A 16,178-nucleotide genomic window follows, 5' to 3' on the forward strand; every position below is an offset into this window, starting at 1 on the left:
GAGGAGCTTTTTTTTTTTTTTTTTTGAGATTGCACCCAGAGATAGAAAGAGAGGGAGAGGGAAGATTTTCTGATGTTGCAAGGAAATAAGCAGGGGTTGAGGGGGGGGGGAGAGACGGAAGATGCTCTTAATACTCACTCAAAATTAGGTTATCTCCCACATATAATAACGACTGGAACAATTGGCATAGATTTGCATGTAATCTTTTTTAACGGTACCTGAAGCTCAGTCTGAAAGAAGAACTTCTGTGGACACTGGGAACAATCGTAAATTTTATCCTCTTGCCCATGGACAGCAAAGATATGTTGCTGCAATTTATTTGCCTGTACAAAAACTAGAGGAACAAAAAAGAAGAAAAGAAACAGCAGTGTTGTCAGAGAGAATGACCAGCATAGTCGAATTCATATGGACACCTTTTGCCTGTTGCCAAAGATATAGCAGCAGACTGTGGAGTCAGGGGCTTTCACTCCTTTGTCCCTCTCCTCCCTTCCCATTCCATTTATTTACAAATTGTGGGTTAGATCCAGACTACCCTACTATTTAGTAGTTTATTGCTTATTAATTTGTAGACCACCTATATGCCAAAATGGCTTCTAAGCGGTCTACAACTTTATACAACCAATGCATCATTCAAATGCACAGCAACATTAAAGCATCGTTAATTAAACTATATTATAAAACAAACAATGAGAAAGTGTAGCAACTGAATCTATTTAAACAGTAAAATTGTAAGTTCAGTTCAGGGGGGATGCTTGCCTAAACAAATGGTCCTTCAGAAGCCAGGGCGATGGCAGCACTGATTGGGACCTCCTGTATTTTAGCAGAGACAAAGGAAGGGCTTTCCACAACACACACCGGTGCCACCAGTGGAAAAGCCTGCCTCTGTGTCACCATAAGCCAATAACCATCAGGTGGTGGCAAAACTCAGCACTGTCATGGTATGTGCCTGAAAAGCAGCACCACTTCCCACCTAGGCGGCAGCATTTTCAGTCACATGCAGGATCCACTAAAATGCATTGGGCTTGAATTAGGCATGTTTAGTGTAGACATACTGCTATGCTACCCTTTATGCTGGCAAATGATGGCATGGTTTGGGAGGGATTTTTTTGAATGTGGGGGATGAGGGGAGACCTGATTCTGCAGCCTGCTCCCAGCCTCTTAACCATGATTAAGATATAAACATCATTATGGCTACCCCAATACACATACACATGCTACATGGAAATGAAGGGGTGCTTTATAAATGGCTGAGAGAGTTGCCCAGATTTCCCATGTATACACAGCCATGCACTGAGTATAGCATGAACATTGACTTTACAATTCACCCTTGGGTCACTTGTCAACGTTATTTAGAAAACACACAGAAGAAAAAGAACATCTAGACCCCAGGCAAATAGTAATTATAACAAGAATCGTCACTGTGGTCTGATGGCATAGGATATTCCAACTTAGCTGAAGCTAAGTAAGTCTTGGTTTGGGCAATGGCTGGATGGGGGGCCCCTAGAACTCTATGGATGCCACCTTGGGCCTGTGCAGTCATAACAACTCTAGTCTAATAAACCACACTTTCTTGAGCTCAGATTCCTGCTTAGCTTTAACTTCATTTAGATCCTGGTTTCATATCTTGGTGCCTAGACAGTGATTAAACCACAGTTTCTCAGTGAAGATGTAACATAAAACTGTGGTTTAATGAAGAAATGGGCGAGGATGGGAGGATGTGTGCATGTAGGAACAATGCTTTTTTCTTTTTAGTGTAATAAACATAGTTTACTAGAATGAGATGGTTACGCCTAAATCTGATCCTCAAGTTCCATGATGGAAGAAAGGCAAAATATAAATCGAATGAGCAACCAAACAAAAATACTTAATACACCACTTTTAACACTGAATATGCATTATGAGCACTGCATATTGGCTATTTTACCACTCCCGTAAGAGTGACCACTAGTACTCATTTTAGAGATGGAGAACCAAGGCTTGGCATAAGTGACTTGCCCAGGAGAGTTAGCAAGGTCAAGGCCAGGCATCCCCAGACTTCAGCCCTCCAGATGTTTTGGACTACAATCCCCATCATCCCTGACCACTGGTCCTGTTAGCTAGGGATCATGGGAGTTGTAGGCCAAAACATCTGGAGGGCCACAGTTTGGGGATGCCTGGTCAAGGCTCTCAAGGAACCTGAACCCAAGTCTCCCACATCAAGATCCAATACTGGACCACACCGTATAATCACTGTACATTGGAATACAGAAATAATTCTAAATGTTCACACCAGGAGGTTTAAATGACTGTGGAAAATACTGCCCAGTAAGAGAAATGAAGGGGAGAAAGGCCGCCCTTCCAGGTAGCTCTGGTTTGTGAGATCATATTCAAAAGCTTTTCTGGTAGCGGTTTCACCCTTCCAAGGAAAGGAATACTGTATTTTAAAACTCCCCTGTGTGTCATTTCTGGATCAAGCCATGCACACAGAGGCTTGTCTGGGTCTGACTGTCTTACCTGTAAAACAAACAGGGCATTTGAATGTGCCTCCCATCCCCTCGAAGCTGTGCTCAATCAGGTGACACAGGAGCTTTGCCGGAGAGTCAAACATCTGGTTACACAGCTTGCACTCATGATTGATGCCTTCCTCTGCAAGGTTCAAATGATACAACTTGTTAGTGACACAGCAGATTAGCGTCTGAAATGCAGTAGTCGGCGAGAAATCACAGCACTGGATTGCGTGGTTTCCGGGACCGAAAGATGCTGTACTTGCAACACCGCCTCCCCCCCCCCAACCCCTTTACAAAAAGCATGCGTTAGTATGCTTGTAGTGTATTCAGGTGTACAGCCGCAAGTCAAATTTGAGGGGCATTTCTATTTACAGCCCTGATGGAAGTGACACTGTGATCAAACCGCCAGTAACATACACTCCTGTTTCCTCAGGCTTGTGACACAATGCCATGCCTCTACGCTCCGCAAAAACAGAAGGAGAGACACAGACACAACACCACTGCTGCGGGCATATAAAACACACACACACACACACATATATATATTATTAAGACTTCTCGAACCCACATCGAAAAGTGCAGGAGGTTCAGGTGAGGCCATAGAAAAACGGGAAGCCAAAATGCTGCTACCTTCAACTCAATTTGCATTGTAACAAATTCAAGAAAAGGTGTTGATGCTAAAGGAACAGCAGGGATCCCAAAATGAGGGTTTGAGCCAGCCAAGTTTTTTTTTGGGGGGGGGGACGGGACAATCTAACTGGGGCAATTAATTCCTCCCTCAATATGGATTTGTATTTCCTATATCGTCTATGAAAGGAATGTGTTTAACCTTCCACAATTCAGGGACAGAGTACACAATATAAGAACAACAACAAAAACTGTTTGTGTGCGTGTGTGTGTGTTTGTGTATGGTGCTGGTGCTGGTGCTAAGGGTGGCAACCCCCCTGAATCACCTGTTTGCAATATTAAGCCCTATCTGGAAGTACCCAGGCTACTCTCCCAGGGCCAAGAACAACAGGTAGGGGAAGGGAGTTTAGAGCAGGCGAGGGTGGGTTTTTTTTTAAAGCCCAAGGGCCACATCCACTTCTGGGCACCCTTCTGAGGGCCACATACCAGTGGGCAAAGGGCAAAAGTGGGTGCAGCAACTATGTAAACTTTACAAGGAGGGGTTTTTCTACACACACACACACACACACACACACACACACACACACACACCTCTATCCTCTGTCCAGACAAGCAAGAAGCATTGTCACAGTTCAGGGGTATGTCCCAGCCAAGCAAAAACACTCAAGGAGGATACAAAGCAAAGCCAGTGAGGGGTGTGGTGTGGGGAGAGTTCCAAGGGCCAGAAAGAAAGGCCTGGAGGGCCACACTTGGCCCACAGGCCTGAGGCTTCCCACCCCTGATCTAGATGCCTTCCAGCGAGATATTTACTGTGAGATGGGTGCTGCTCAGGCATGTATGTTTTTTCAGAGCACACAGAACACTATGGAAATCAAAATGCCAGTCCATATCTCCCCCCCACCCCACCATAAGCAGATGTGGCCCTCAGGCTGAAAAATGTTTTTTACCCCCTGATATAAAACATATCTGGTTAGGGGTCAGCAAAGGTGGGGCAGTGCTGATAGAGGGTCCCAGCCACTCCCCCGTCTAGGTCTTATTAACCTCAGTATGTTTGCTGCATCATGTGACTTCAAGACCATGCTCCGGTAGCATAGTTTCTTCATGGCTTAGAGAACTATTATTTAAGCACATTTGATAAAGATATAGAGAGTGCAATCTTTCGAAATGAAAAGAAACGGGTTATTAGCCACAAGCTGGGATGCGAACTGAATTGCAATCACCACTACCATCATATATATCCATTTCCAGAAGTCATGTTATTCCATTGAAGCAAAAATAACCAAAGGCCTTGTGGCATCTTAAAGATTAAGAAATTTATTATGCCTGAACTTTCCACTGACCAGAGTCCGTGCAGGAAGTGCAATTGGCAGGCATTTACATATATAATACTTTTGAGCTTCACATACATTAGATCACAAAATTGCTTACAACAGTCCTGTAAGGTAGGGAAGTATTACCAGCCCCATTTGGTAGATGCAGAGCTGATACAGTGTTTCGTAGCTATGGCTACCTAATGACACCACGGCACAGGTGGTCTTTGAACCAGGGGCCTTTGTGTTTCATAGCCCACTCCCATACACTATACCTGCTCCCCCCATAAGCCAAACAACCAAGCACATGTATGGAAATTATATTCCCAGTTTTCACATATTTGGTTAATGTTAATTGTATACCATTTGGGGGCAAGTCTGGAAGTATTTCAAACAGTTAAAGCTACGACAAACAAAACTCAAACAAAAAAATAATAAAAACATAATAGGTTCCCGCAGATGTGGAAATTCGCTCCACTGGAGGCAAGACCTTTTGATTTGCAAATCCACTTCTGAATTATAAGGCCTTCTTCTCACCAGTTGGGTTTTTTGTTGTTGTTGCACTCCCACAGGAGTCTATTATATATTTTCTATGTCAATGAAACCATCCAGAAAGAAATAAAAAAAGGAAGGGGGGGAGAGAGAGTTGAGTAAGAAAGAGAAAAAGAGAGGAGAAAGTCCTATGATTTAGCATGAGAAACATTTCCCTTTTCATAAACTCAAAATTAAGAAAAATACCAAAAGATGTGGAGAGGAATTGCTGGTACTTTCTTAGCATCATACTATAGTCAATGTAACACAGTGGTTCTAGAAGTTTGGACTATGGGAGCTTCCAAGTTCAAAACCCTCAAAAGAAATGAAGCTCACTTGGTAATGCTATTGCACTCACCTTCTGTCAGCCCAATCTACCTCACAGGGTTGTTGTGAGAATACAATGGTGGGGGAGTGAAACACGTGTGCAACCTTATTGGAGCAAAGGCAGGATATAAATATGCTAAGCAGAAAGAAAGCAAAACTGAGGGCTAGAACCATCGCGAACTTTGGAGGATGGTTTTCTCAGCTAAAAGATTGCATGTGGAAATGTTAAAGAAGCGAAATGGAGCTGGCAACATAGTGACTAGACATGTAGCACTAGGGTGTTTTTTTTAATTAAAGAACACACCCAGTTATTTCCTTCCTGTGCCTTACATGTATGGGAGGGAACTTTGTCAGATGGAAGTGGCTCATAGGAGAGACCAGCCTAACAGGTAAAATATGGAACCCATCTCATTTTTAACATAAAAAAGCAGATTGCTACCACTTGCTGTGCTGGTGTCTCTCCATATTATTCTCCTTAACCCCACAATCTGCTTGTGGATCTATTGATTCAGTGCTGAGCAAACACAGCATCAAATCACAGATTCTTAAGGTCTCTTTCTCTGTTTCCCAAGTTCAGAATAATAAGCATTAATTTTACACTTCATTTCTCTGCACTAGAAAAAAAAAGACAGAGAAAGAAACGTGGTCCTTGTTTAAAACAAGCAGGCCTGCGGGATTTTATCAGGCAGAAACTATGTCAGGCCAAAAGAGGAACAGAGCGCTTTGTGTAAAAGTGTCGTGGGGAGATGATAGTATTCTGTAATGTTCCCAGTACCTACTTTTGTCTCCAAAAGCATTTGATCCCTGGCAGACACATATACTTATTTCCATACAGGTCTTGAGGGAAAGCCAGTAGGAATGAGAGCTGATTATCTGAATCCTGAAGGTGAAACCTGGGTGGTGCCCAGCAATGCTAAAGGCAAGCGCAGGGGCGAATTTGGAGGTACATAATTTACTGCCTGTTAGTGAGGATTAGTGAGTTGCGCTGACCCGGATGAACTGCAGTGGCGAGGCTCCGGCTCCCATTGTTCTTAAGTTCAAATGCATTTGCGTGGTGTTGATAGGACCACGCTTTGCTGCTGCACTTCCTACTCTCTCCCCCTGCCTTGCTTATTGCAGTGGCACTGCCACGCCTTGACATTCAAGCGATTCCAGTGGCAGAAAACGTGCACTTGGAGCAAGTTGCAATGAGTCTCTGAGCCCGTAAGAGAGGTGACAATGGCAGCCTCCTGGCAAGGTCTCCATATAATTAATAGTACCGTGTGGAGCCCATGCACTTGTAGCCCCTGAAATCCTAATTATAAACTGTATTAATGGCAACGCAAAAGGAACAACACAAGTGGCATAGGCTGACACCCTATCAAACCCAAGAACAAAGGAGAGGTGTGTACATGTAGCAAAAAGACAATAGCCTTTACTGCTACTTTAGAAACAAATCAAAACCACGACCTCTCCAGACTGATTTAATAAAACAACATTCTCCCTTAGGAGAAAGGGTGGGGGGAGTAGCCTCCTGCTTTACTGTGAAGACATTTAAAACAACCTGACACTCATTTTTGACACCTGCATGTAAATCACACACTGTTTCCTTCCCAGAACAGTATATCTTGTATATTGTTGTTATTTTAGAGGGTCAGCAAGTGGAACTTCAATTGGCACTGGAATAGACAGTGCATTAGTGTTATCAGTTACAGAAGAAGAAAATGATTTGCAATGGTGATTCCAGGATTTTGGGGAACCTCATTAATGGCACCAACATTGGGCCTCCCTGAACGTGCACACCAAGAATTCTGTTAGGTTGGATTTGATTTACTTGGTCACACTGTGCAAAACAGGAAATGGTAGCCCTGTTTGAGTAGTTCAATGTACAAACCGATTCAGCAGTTTACCTTCCACAGATGTGAGCAGGAGAATGAATGAATGAAATCAACTTGTATCACAAAGGAGCCTCTCTAAAGAAACCTGAACGAGGGAAGCACTCATTACACACTCCAGACAGACAACACAATTGCCGTATTGATTTGTCATTAAACACTGCAGTGAGGATAACGGGACCAAATTCTAGGCAAAGAAAGAAAGCCTTGGCTCAGCTAATCTAATTGCTGTTGCCATGTTGGAATGTCAGTACTTCCATTTTTCATTTAAGAAACCCCTGTTTTTTACAATGTGAAGATATTAGTTTGTTTTCCATCCCAAAATACTATTTCAATGTACCATGTTTAGGGAGGTTTTTAATATTTAATGCTGTGTTGTTTTTAACAATTGATTGGGAGCTGCCCAGAGTGGCTGGGGAAACTCAGCCAGATGGGCAGGGTATAAATTATTATTATTATTATTATTACCCCACTGAAATCGAGGAAGAAAGATGCACATTCCTCCACTTTCTGCAACTGTTCCCTAAGGCCTTTTCAAACTCAGGACCCACTTTTAACCCAAACATGTATTTGAACACCCAATTTCTAATATTTTACTATATATTTACATGGTGGCAATGCTCCTCCCCATTCCAGGCAGAATTGGCTGATTCAGAAACTCTTAAGTGAAGAGGGCATTTTATACTGTATTTCCCCTCCTCCCCAAATGCTCCTCAAAGTATTCCAACTTATCTCCTGCCATTTCTTCTCCCCTTTCCCTTTCACAATCAATTTGTACCCTGTGCATGCACCTGAACTGACAGTTTCTTTTATCTGTGTTCCCAGTTCCTTGTAGTACATTCGCTTCCTCCTCCTCTACTAGCTTCCCTGCCTTAACCCCTTCCTCTATTCCCGGTGTATTACAGTGGTACCTCGGGTTACAGACGCTTCAGGTTACAGACTCCACTAACCCAGAAATAGTACCTCGGGTTAGGAACTTTACTTCAGGATGAGAACAGAAAGCGCGCGGTGGCGGCGTGGTGGCAGTGGGAGGCCCCGTTAGCTAAAGTGGTACCTCAGGTTAAGAACAGTTTCAGGTTAAGAACGGACCTCCGGAACGAATTAAGTTCTTAACCCGAGGTACCACTGTACTGCTATTTGGGGAGCTGCTGCTGCTAGGATCTGTCCAACCCAAAAGCTACTGCATGAGCAGGCGGTGGGCTTCAGGGCAGAGGCCCATTGGTGGCCCCCAGCTCACGGTTATTAGGCATATTCAAAGCCTGCCCTTCACCACTGTAGCCCTCAGGGAGGGGCACAATGCACAAACCACAAAATTACATAAAATCAACCAAAAAGAGATTTTAAAACGGCACATCAGTTTACACATAACACTCTTCCGGCATCCTTCTGGGCCCCTTCCTCTGAGCGTTTTCTCAACCAAGTGCCTTTGGAAATCACAAATGAATTTGGGTGGTCTTTGCGTGGGACCGGTGGGACAAAAGGAACTGTTCAGAACAGAACCCTGACAATTAAGGAGCCTGGGTTTTTGAAGAGCATGGGATTGATGGCGTGGACAGCAAAAGCATCACCTGGGGAACTGGGTGTAAGTCCTCCGAGGGTTGATGGAGGTCAGTTACTATAGCAACAGAGAATGAGCTCAACCTTGTAACTGACCCTTATCTTTTTTTGATCTGTTGGCCACTTGGGGCCAGAGCTGGAAATCAACTGGAAAATAATCCAGTCACATATCATAAAGAAAACTATCTATACTTATTTAGCCAGGTAGAAACTGAAATCCTTTGCTTGGGTGGTTTTGCTATACTTAAGTGCCTCTCACCTTTAATGTCTGCACAGCATTCACAAGTCTGCATATAAGTAATCTGCATTACAGACTATGCAGGGACCCACCTACTATGCATGCTGAGAAATTCAGCACAGCTGCACCTACCGGTATCTAGATTTATGCATTTCTTTAGTTAGCCAATCGGGAGGGTTATAGTCTGCCTTCTGACGTTCAAAAAAAGTCCACAGAGTAAATGGCAAAAAAAGAGAAATAACAGGGGGTTTGTTTTGCTTTTTAGACACAATATAAAATAGAATAAATTCCTGCACTTATAGAAAAGAAAGCACACTAAACAGGCAGGGGTTTAAGAATATCAAAACCCAAGTGCCTTAGGAAATAAAAATATATCATATTGACATCTGAAAGGGGAAGGGGGTGCCCAATGAACATCTCTAGGGAGGGAACTGCACAAATGGGGGCCACCACAGAGAAAGCCCAGGTTCCCCAATTGACCTCAGGATGTGAGGGGACCAGATGACTGCAATAACACCTCCAAAAAATGCAGAGCTAGCAACATGGCTCAGCATCTACCAAGGGTGCAAACCTGCTCCTCTTCACCATTAAAACTGCAAAAGGCCAGTGAACCCCTGTGGCCAATAACAGTACCAATGTCTTGAACCCCCAGGCAGCTATGCTCGGGTAACATCTTGTCCCCTACTCTATTTAATATATATATGAAGCTGCTGGAATTGGTCAGTTTACCGAGACCTTTGCTGGCTACTGTTGCAAGTTATCTGTCATTTGCATAGCTGCCAAGTTTTCCCTTTTCTCGCGAGGAAGCCTATTCAGCATAAGGGAAAATCCCTTTAAAAAAGGGATAACTTGGCAGCTATGCATTTGTGCTGATTTATCTTATTGCTGTTATGGTATTTTTAACAGGTTTTATTGGAAACCACCTTGAGAAGTTTTCATAACAGGAGGGGTGTGTGTACGTAGAGAAACAGAGAGAGAGAGAGAGAGAGAGCACACTGCAGTCCAACATCTGGTGGGACAGAGGTTCTCAACTCCTTATTTCATTGCTACACAAGTGTTGTAGTTTGTCATTCATCTGGTATAATGGGTAAAGTGGTGGATATGGAAATCCCAGCTCAATCCTGAAGTTCACTGGTGGGTCTTGGGCAAGTCTCCATCTTTAGCCTACCTATCAGAATTAAGAAGGCTCACATCCAGATGATCATAATTTGAAAAGCTACCTTCATATAAAAACACTAGAAGAGTCCAGAAATCCACTTTTCCACACACCTTGTCTCCCTCTCTCTGACTTGCTATCCAATTCACACATCTCTAGCCAGAGCCTAGCATACTGTTGGTACTGAATTAATGTTACATTAACGATATAATCGTTGTCATCATCCTCATTATCTTGACCTGGAGGAATTAAATGAGTGAAGTCACCGGAATGAAGAAGTTAACAGATTGAATTCCAGGTATTTGACAGCTTTGGATGCCTTTTTAGATTTTTAGAGACACACACACAATGGTGACAGGCTATTCAGTCATGATTTTTTGTTTCATTTTAGAATAAAATGTCCTCAGAGACACATAGCAATGGTATGACTCGGAGGTAAAAAAATTGACATATTCTTGTTTCAATAAATGCTTTCCTGATGTGTAATGTTTATTATGCTAAAATCTGCTTCCATCAGTACTGGCCTGAAACTGTAGCTAGTGTTGATAATCAGATTTAGTCTTGAACCTTGTCATATTGGGACTCACCTTTAGTCCAAACAATTGGGGTGAGGACTCAATTTTTAAAAACCATTTACCAGTACTGTATTTGTATGGACTGTATTTGTATGGATAGTGTTCTCGAAGCTACGAACATGAGTTTGACCAAACTGCGGGAGGCAGTGGAAGACAGGAGTGCCTGGCGTGCTATGGTCCATGGGGTCACGAAGAGTCGGACACGACTAAACGACTAAACAACAACAATTTGTATGGTGCTGCTGCTCCTATTCTTAACCCACCTTTCATCAGGCTATGACCCAGTAGTGAGTCCCAACCCACCACTGAAGACTGATGAGTAAAAACACACCACCATCTTTATGTACACGAATGAGAATGAGAAAGCATGTACAGTTTTTAAAGGCTTTTCAAGGGAATGTAAATGGAACAGGAAATCTGGAAATTCAACTCAGACCACAAAACAGGGAAAAATAATGAAGACTGGATTACTGCAACACAGTCTATGTGGGCCTCCCCTTGTAGTTGGTCCAGAAGAGCAGTTAGCAATGCTGCAGCATACTGCACTAACAGGAGTGACATCCCACCAGCATACAACACCACGACACATCTGCGGCAGCTGTCAATTTGCTACTGGTCTTACTATCAGCATATAAAGCGCTTAACAGCTTGGGACCAGTGCACTTGAGGATTGCCTTGCTAACTCAACTGCTTCTTGCAAGTACCACACAATGTTCAGTCCACATCTGCAAGGAGTCAAGCTTTTCAGTGTGGCTGCACCTGTGTGTTTGGAAGTCCCTACCTATTCCCATCATGTAGGCACCCTCACTGTTTTGTTCCAGACACCTGCTAAGCACTTTTCTCTTTTGACAGGCCCACCTAGATGTGCAAACAAGTTTTCCTGATTTATATCAATCATTGTCTTAAATTGGTTTATGTTCACCGCTTACATATTCTTTGATTTAGCAGTTTATAGATCATTATAAATGAATAAATAAATGTGTCTGGCAACTTGGCCCTGCTGAGCTGCAGCAAAGATCTGAAGAGGGTGCCAGCTCTACTCACACAGGCTCCTCTACATGACTGTGTGACTCTGGGTCTTCCTGACTGTGTGGAGGAGTCTGCGCAGGCACAGCTGGTTCCCCCTGCAAGAGTCCCTTTTCTGAGTTCCAAGTGGGTGGAACTGGCTAGGAATGTGACATCAAAGAGTGAGGGCTAGGAGGCATAGTCTTGTGCACATGGAGAAGACCCGAAGCTGCCCAGCATGAGAAGAATCTCACCTTGTGCTTCAGAGAGTAGAGTGCAAAGCCATAGAGACCCCTAGAAAGAATTGGCACCAGCTGCAGAGGGCCAGGATAAGCCCTTTGCCATCTTGTAACAGAGACAGGAGATTCTGTTTAGTATTTTTCCAACTGAAGTGGGCACAAGCTTGTTTTCTCCTGCTCTGGAGGGTAGGACTCGAACCAAAGGCTTAGTTACAAGAAAGGGGATTCAAACTAAACATACAGGGGAAACATTCTGACAGTAAGAGCCATTCAACAGTGGAACAGTCTCCATCAGAAGGCTGTGGACTCTCCTTCCTTGAAAGTTTCTAAGTAGAGGTTGGGTGGTCATCTGTCACGGATGCTTTAGCTGAGATTCCTGCCATGCAGGGGGTTGGACTAGATGATCCTTGGGTCCCTTCCAGCTCTACAATTCTGTGATTCTACTCCTCTTCTACCATTAAAAGGTAAAGGGACCCCTGACCATTAGGTCCAGTCGTGACCAACTCTGGGGTTGCGGCGCTCATCTCACGTTATTGGCTGAGGGAGCTGGCGTACAGCTTCCAGGTCATGTGGCCAGCATGACAAAGCCGCTTCTGGCAAACCAGAGCAGCACACAGAAACGCCGTTTACCTTCCCACTGTAGCAATACCTATTTATCTACTTGCACTTTGACGTGCTTTCGAACTGCTAGGTTGGCAGGAGCTGGGACCGAGCAACGGGAGCTCACCCCGTCGCAGGGATTCGAACCGCCGAGCTTCTGATCGGCAAGCCCTAGGCTCTGTGGTTTAACCCACAGCGCCACCCATAGGTGGGGCTAAAGCACGAATAATTTATTCATTTAACATACAGATTCACCTAACAAGACTCTAAAGAAAAAGCAAACCAAGGCCTTAAGGTTGTCTAGGAACTTCCAAAGCCTATCCATCTACAATCTGAACCATTCTAGGGATAAAGAGAAGAAAAAGCTTTGCCAGGTGGGATACAGCCTATGAATCTTGCACTGCCCATACCCCTTATCCATAGCTCTTTGTGGGCATGCCATTCTGCATTGGCATCATGTTGCTCATATTCTGTGAATCCCTCTGTCTTTCGGCTGAAATATAATTTTGCATTCAAAATACATATATATGATCTAGGCTGGCACAACACTGATGTATTTTATGAGCTGAAGATTCGTTAATAAAATCTTCTATGCCTACTTCAATCTTATGACAATTTTACTATTATGTTTTCAAGGGATATGAAAGCTGTCCGCAGTGGTTAGAAACATCACTTTAATGAAAAATGGTAACACTGGGAGTTTGATACGTCTAGATATTGCCAAAAAAAAAAAAAGAGCAACAGAATGAGCTGCATTTTCAAAGTGTGCATTTGGCTTCAGATCAACTTCTTGGTGGATGAAATTAATTACAGTATGTTCCTTATTCAAGTCTATGTGTTTCGTGCTTTCCTGCAATACAGGGGTTGGGAGATTTCACCATTAGGCTCAGGCAACCAAGATAGAAAACCTGGTTTTAGAAAGGGCCCTGGGTATCCATAGAAGGAATCTCCAAACCTCTGCAAGTTTCGCTGCAATTAACAAACTATCCCCTGTTGCATTTATGCAATTCGCTCTGCCACGTTTGATCCTGAACAGCAGTTACAATGTGGAGGAGAATCTGTACATCTCCTTTGCTGAGATGTGCATGAACTCCAGATATAGAAAATGCTCAACTTCCCTTTCCACACACGGAAATTCGTGGCAGAAAGCACTAAGGCAAGTTGATTTAGAGATGGGTAAAATCTGTATTTCCTGCCCATGATAATTTAGCAAGTTTTTACCCATATTTCTGCTGTGTTTCCACACAAATCTCTATGGTTTAAAACAACAACTATTGCTCCTTGCAAACCAAAGACCAGTACTTCAGGCAAAGAGCAGGAACAGAACACTTCTTCTTGGTGTAATACTTTTCTATTTGAACATAGAGGACTCAAAGCCAGGATCCACCACCCAGAGTCTAAAGTGGTGTTACCCATTCTACTATCTCAGATTGGCATCGCTTTCATGGATAGACCAGACTGGGAACAGTAACCTTCAAACACAATGCCTAGAAAAACAACCACACACACACACACACACACACACACACACACACACACACAAATAAAGTATTTCCAGAGAGTTGCAGGTTAATCAGAAATGTTGTGCACGTAATCTCTTGTTGCACCAAACACAAATATTTAGAAAGAGATTACCAAATAATAATAATAAAAAACACAAAGCTACAGTATTTGTATTTTGAATGTTAATTTGACATAAAGAAGTGTGCATGAGGGAATGTTTATAATCAGAACTCCAATAAACTCACAAATGACTCTAGTATTTTATAAGCTTGTTAGGAACAAATCACTCCCTTAGCTTATATTTACTTACTGATGAATCATAAAAGGCCTCAATACACAACGAGTAAATTCAAAAAAGAGAAAAAAAAGGTTTTCCTTTGGTTCTATCAGCAAAATGTATTCTGCAAACCTTGCAAATGGCACTGCGAATTCTGTCACCTGCCATGTGACAAAAGAACAGTTCCCCCTAAGCTCAGCATGGTAACCTGCCCTGTGTTGTCCCTTCCCCTACCCTACCAGCCGCAGAAGAGGCATCCTAGTTTTCAAAAGCGCAGAACTAGATATCTCCCCTTGCCTCCTGCCCTTCTGTTGCCTGGGGAGCAGTCTTTGGGAGCACATCCAGGCGTCCTAATCTGCATAATGATGGACCTCTAGAGGGATTGTTCTGTCTTACGAAGAGTCGGAGAAAATATGCACTGTCCTCTAAAGCAAGTGCGGCGGAAACCAGCACAGAATCTAAAGGTGGAAATGGATGCTCCACAGTGACATGAATGGACCTCCTATTTGGTCCCCCCCCCAACATATAAATCCATGGGGCATAGAAAATGTGTGACACTTTTTGGCTTGAGGGCCATACTGAGAGTTCACCAACCCTCCGAGGGCCAAATGCCAACAAACAAACACACACACACTTCCACATTCACAGAGCACACAGCACACAATCAGCCCCGGGGGTGGGGGGTGGAGCCACACACACAGGAAGTACGGCACACACCCTTTAACACATGAGAATTAATTTCCCTGATTTCACTTTAGTGGAGGTGCCTCAATGGAATTTTCTCCCTAAGGAGGCAACCCCAGCACCTACTCTACAAGCTATTAGACACCATGTCAAGACATTTGTATTTATCCAGGCATTCTAAAAAAAATTATATATCATTATTATTTAAATTTCTATTCTACCCTTCGTCTGAGCATTGCATGGAAGTTCACAATATAGAAACACAAGAATACATAACGTAGTAACAAACAAAAACAATACCCCCCAGTTTTAAAGGCCATAGGTAAAGGTTGTTGTTGTTTAGTCGTGTCCGACTCTTTGTGACCCCATGGACCAGAGCACACCAGGCACTCCTGTCTTCCACTGCCTCCTGCAGCTTGGTCAAACTCATATTCGTAGCATTGAGAATACTGTCCATTATCCAACCACCTCGTCCTTTGTCATTCCCTTCTCCTAGTGCCCTCAATCTTTCCCAACATCAGGGTCTTTTCCAGGGAGTCTTCTCTTCTCATGAGGTGGCCAAAGTATTGACACCTCAGCTTCAGAATCAGTCTTTCCAGTGAGCACTCAGGGCTGATTTCCTTCAGAATGGATATGTTTGATCTTCTTGCCGTCCATGGGACTCTCAAGAGTCTCCACCAGCACCATAATTCAAAAGCATCAATTCTTCGGCGATCAGCCTTCTTTATGGTCCAGCTCTCACTTCCATACATCACTACTGGGAAAACCATAGCTTTAACTATACGGACCTCTAGGTAAAGGTACCCCTGACCATTAGGTCCAGTCGTGAATGACTCTGGGGTTGCGGTGCTCATCTCGCTCTATAGGCCAAGGGAGCCAGCGTTTGTCCGCAGACAGCTTCCAGGTCATGTGGCCAGCATGACTAAGCCGCTTCTGGTGAACCAGAGCAGCGCACAGAAAAGCCATTTACCTTCCTGCCGGAGCGGTACCTATTTATCTACTTGCACTTGACGTGCTTTCGAACTGCTAGGTTGGCAGGATTTAAAGGCCATAGATTGTTTAATTAGCCAAAGGCCTAGGAGAAGAGGAATGCTTTTGCCTGGAACCTAAAGATATGTAATGAAGGCGTCAGGTGAGCCTCCCTAGAGAGAGCATTCCACAAGAGGGGGGGCATTGCTTCATTATTTCA

General features: G+C 43.6%; 1 protein-coding gene across 2 annotated transcripts in view; it reads right to left on the minus strand.

Moving 5' to 3' along the window:
• ZNF423 (zinc finger protein 423) overlaps nt 1-16,178 on the minus strand; it is a 308,380-nt gene that overhangs the window by 35,588 nt on the left and 256,614 nt on the right. For both annotated transcript variants that reach the window (XM_035120989.3, XM_035120988.3), the window contains 2 exons: nt 2,494-2,625; nt 219-334 (listed from right to left, as the gene is read on the minus strand). In XM_035120989.3, coding sequence (XP_034976880.1) covers nt 219-334; nt 2,494-2,625 — 248 coding nt within the window. The remainder of the gene's footprint in view (nt 1-218; nt 335-2,493; nt 2,626-16,178) is intronic.

Source organism: Zootoca vivipara, chromosome 6 (assembly GCF_965207765.1).
Source record: "Zootoca vivipara chromosome 6, rZooViv2.hap1.1, whole genome shotgun sequence".
NCBI classification, from domain to species: Eukaryota; Metazoa; Chordata; class Lepidosauria; order Squamata; family Lacertidae; genus Zootoca; species Zootoca vivipara.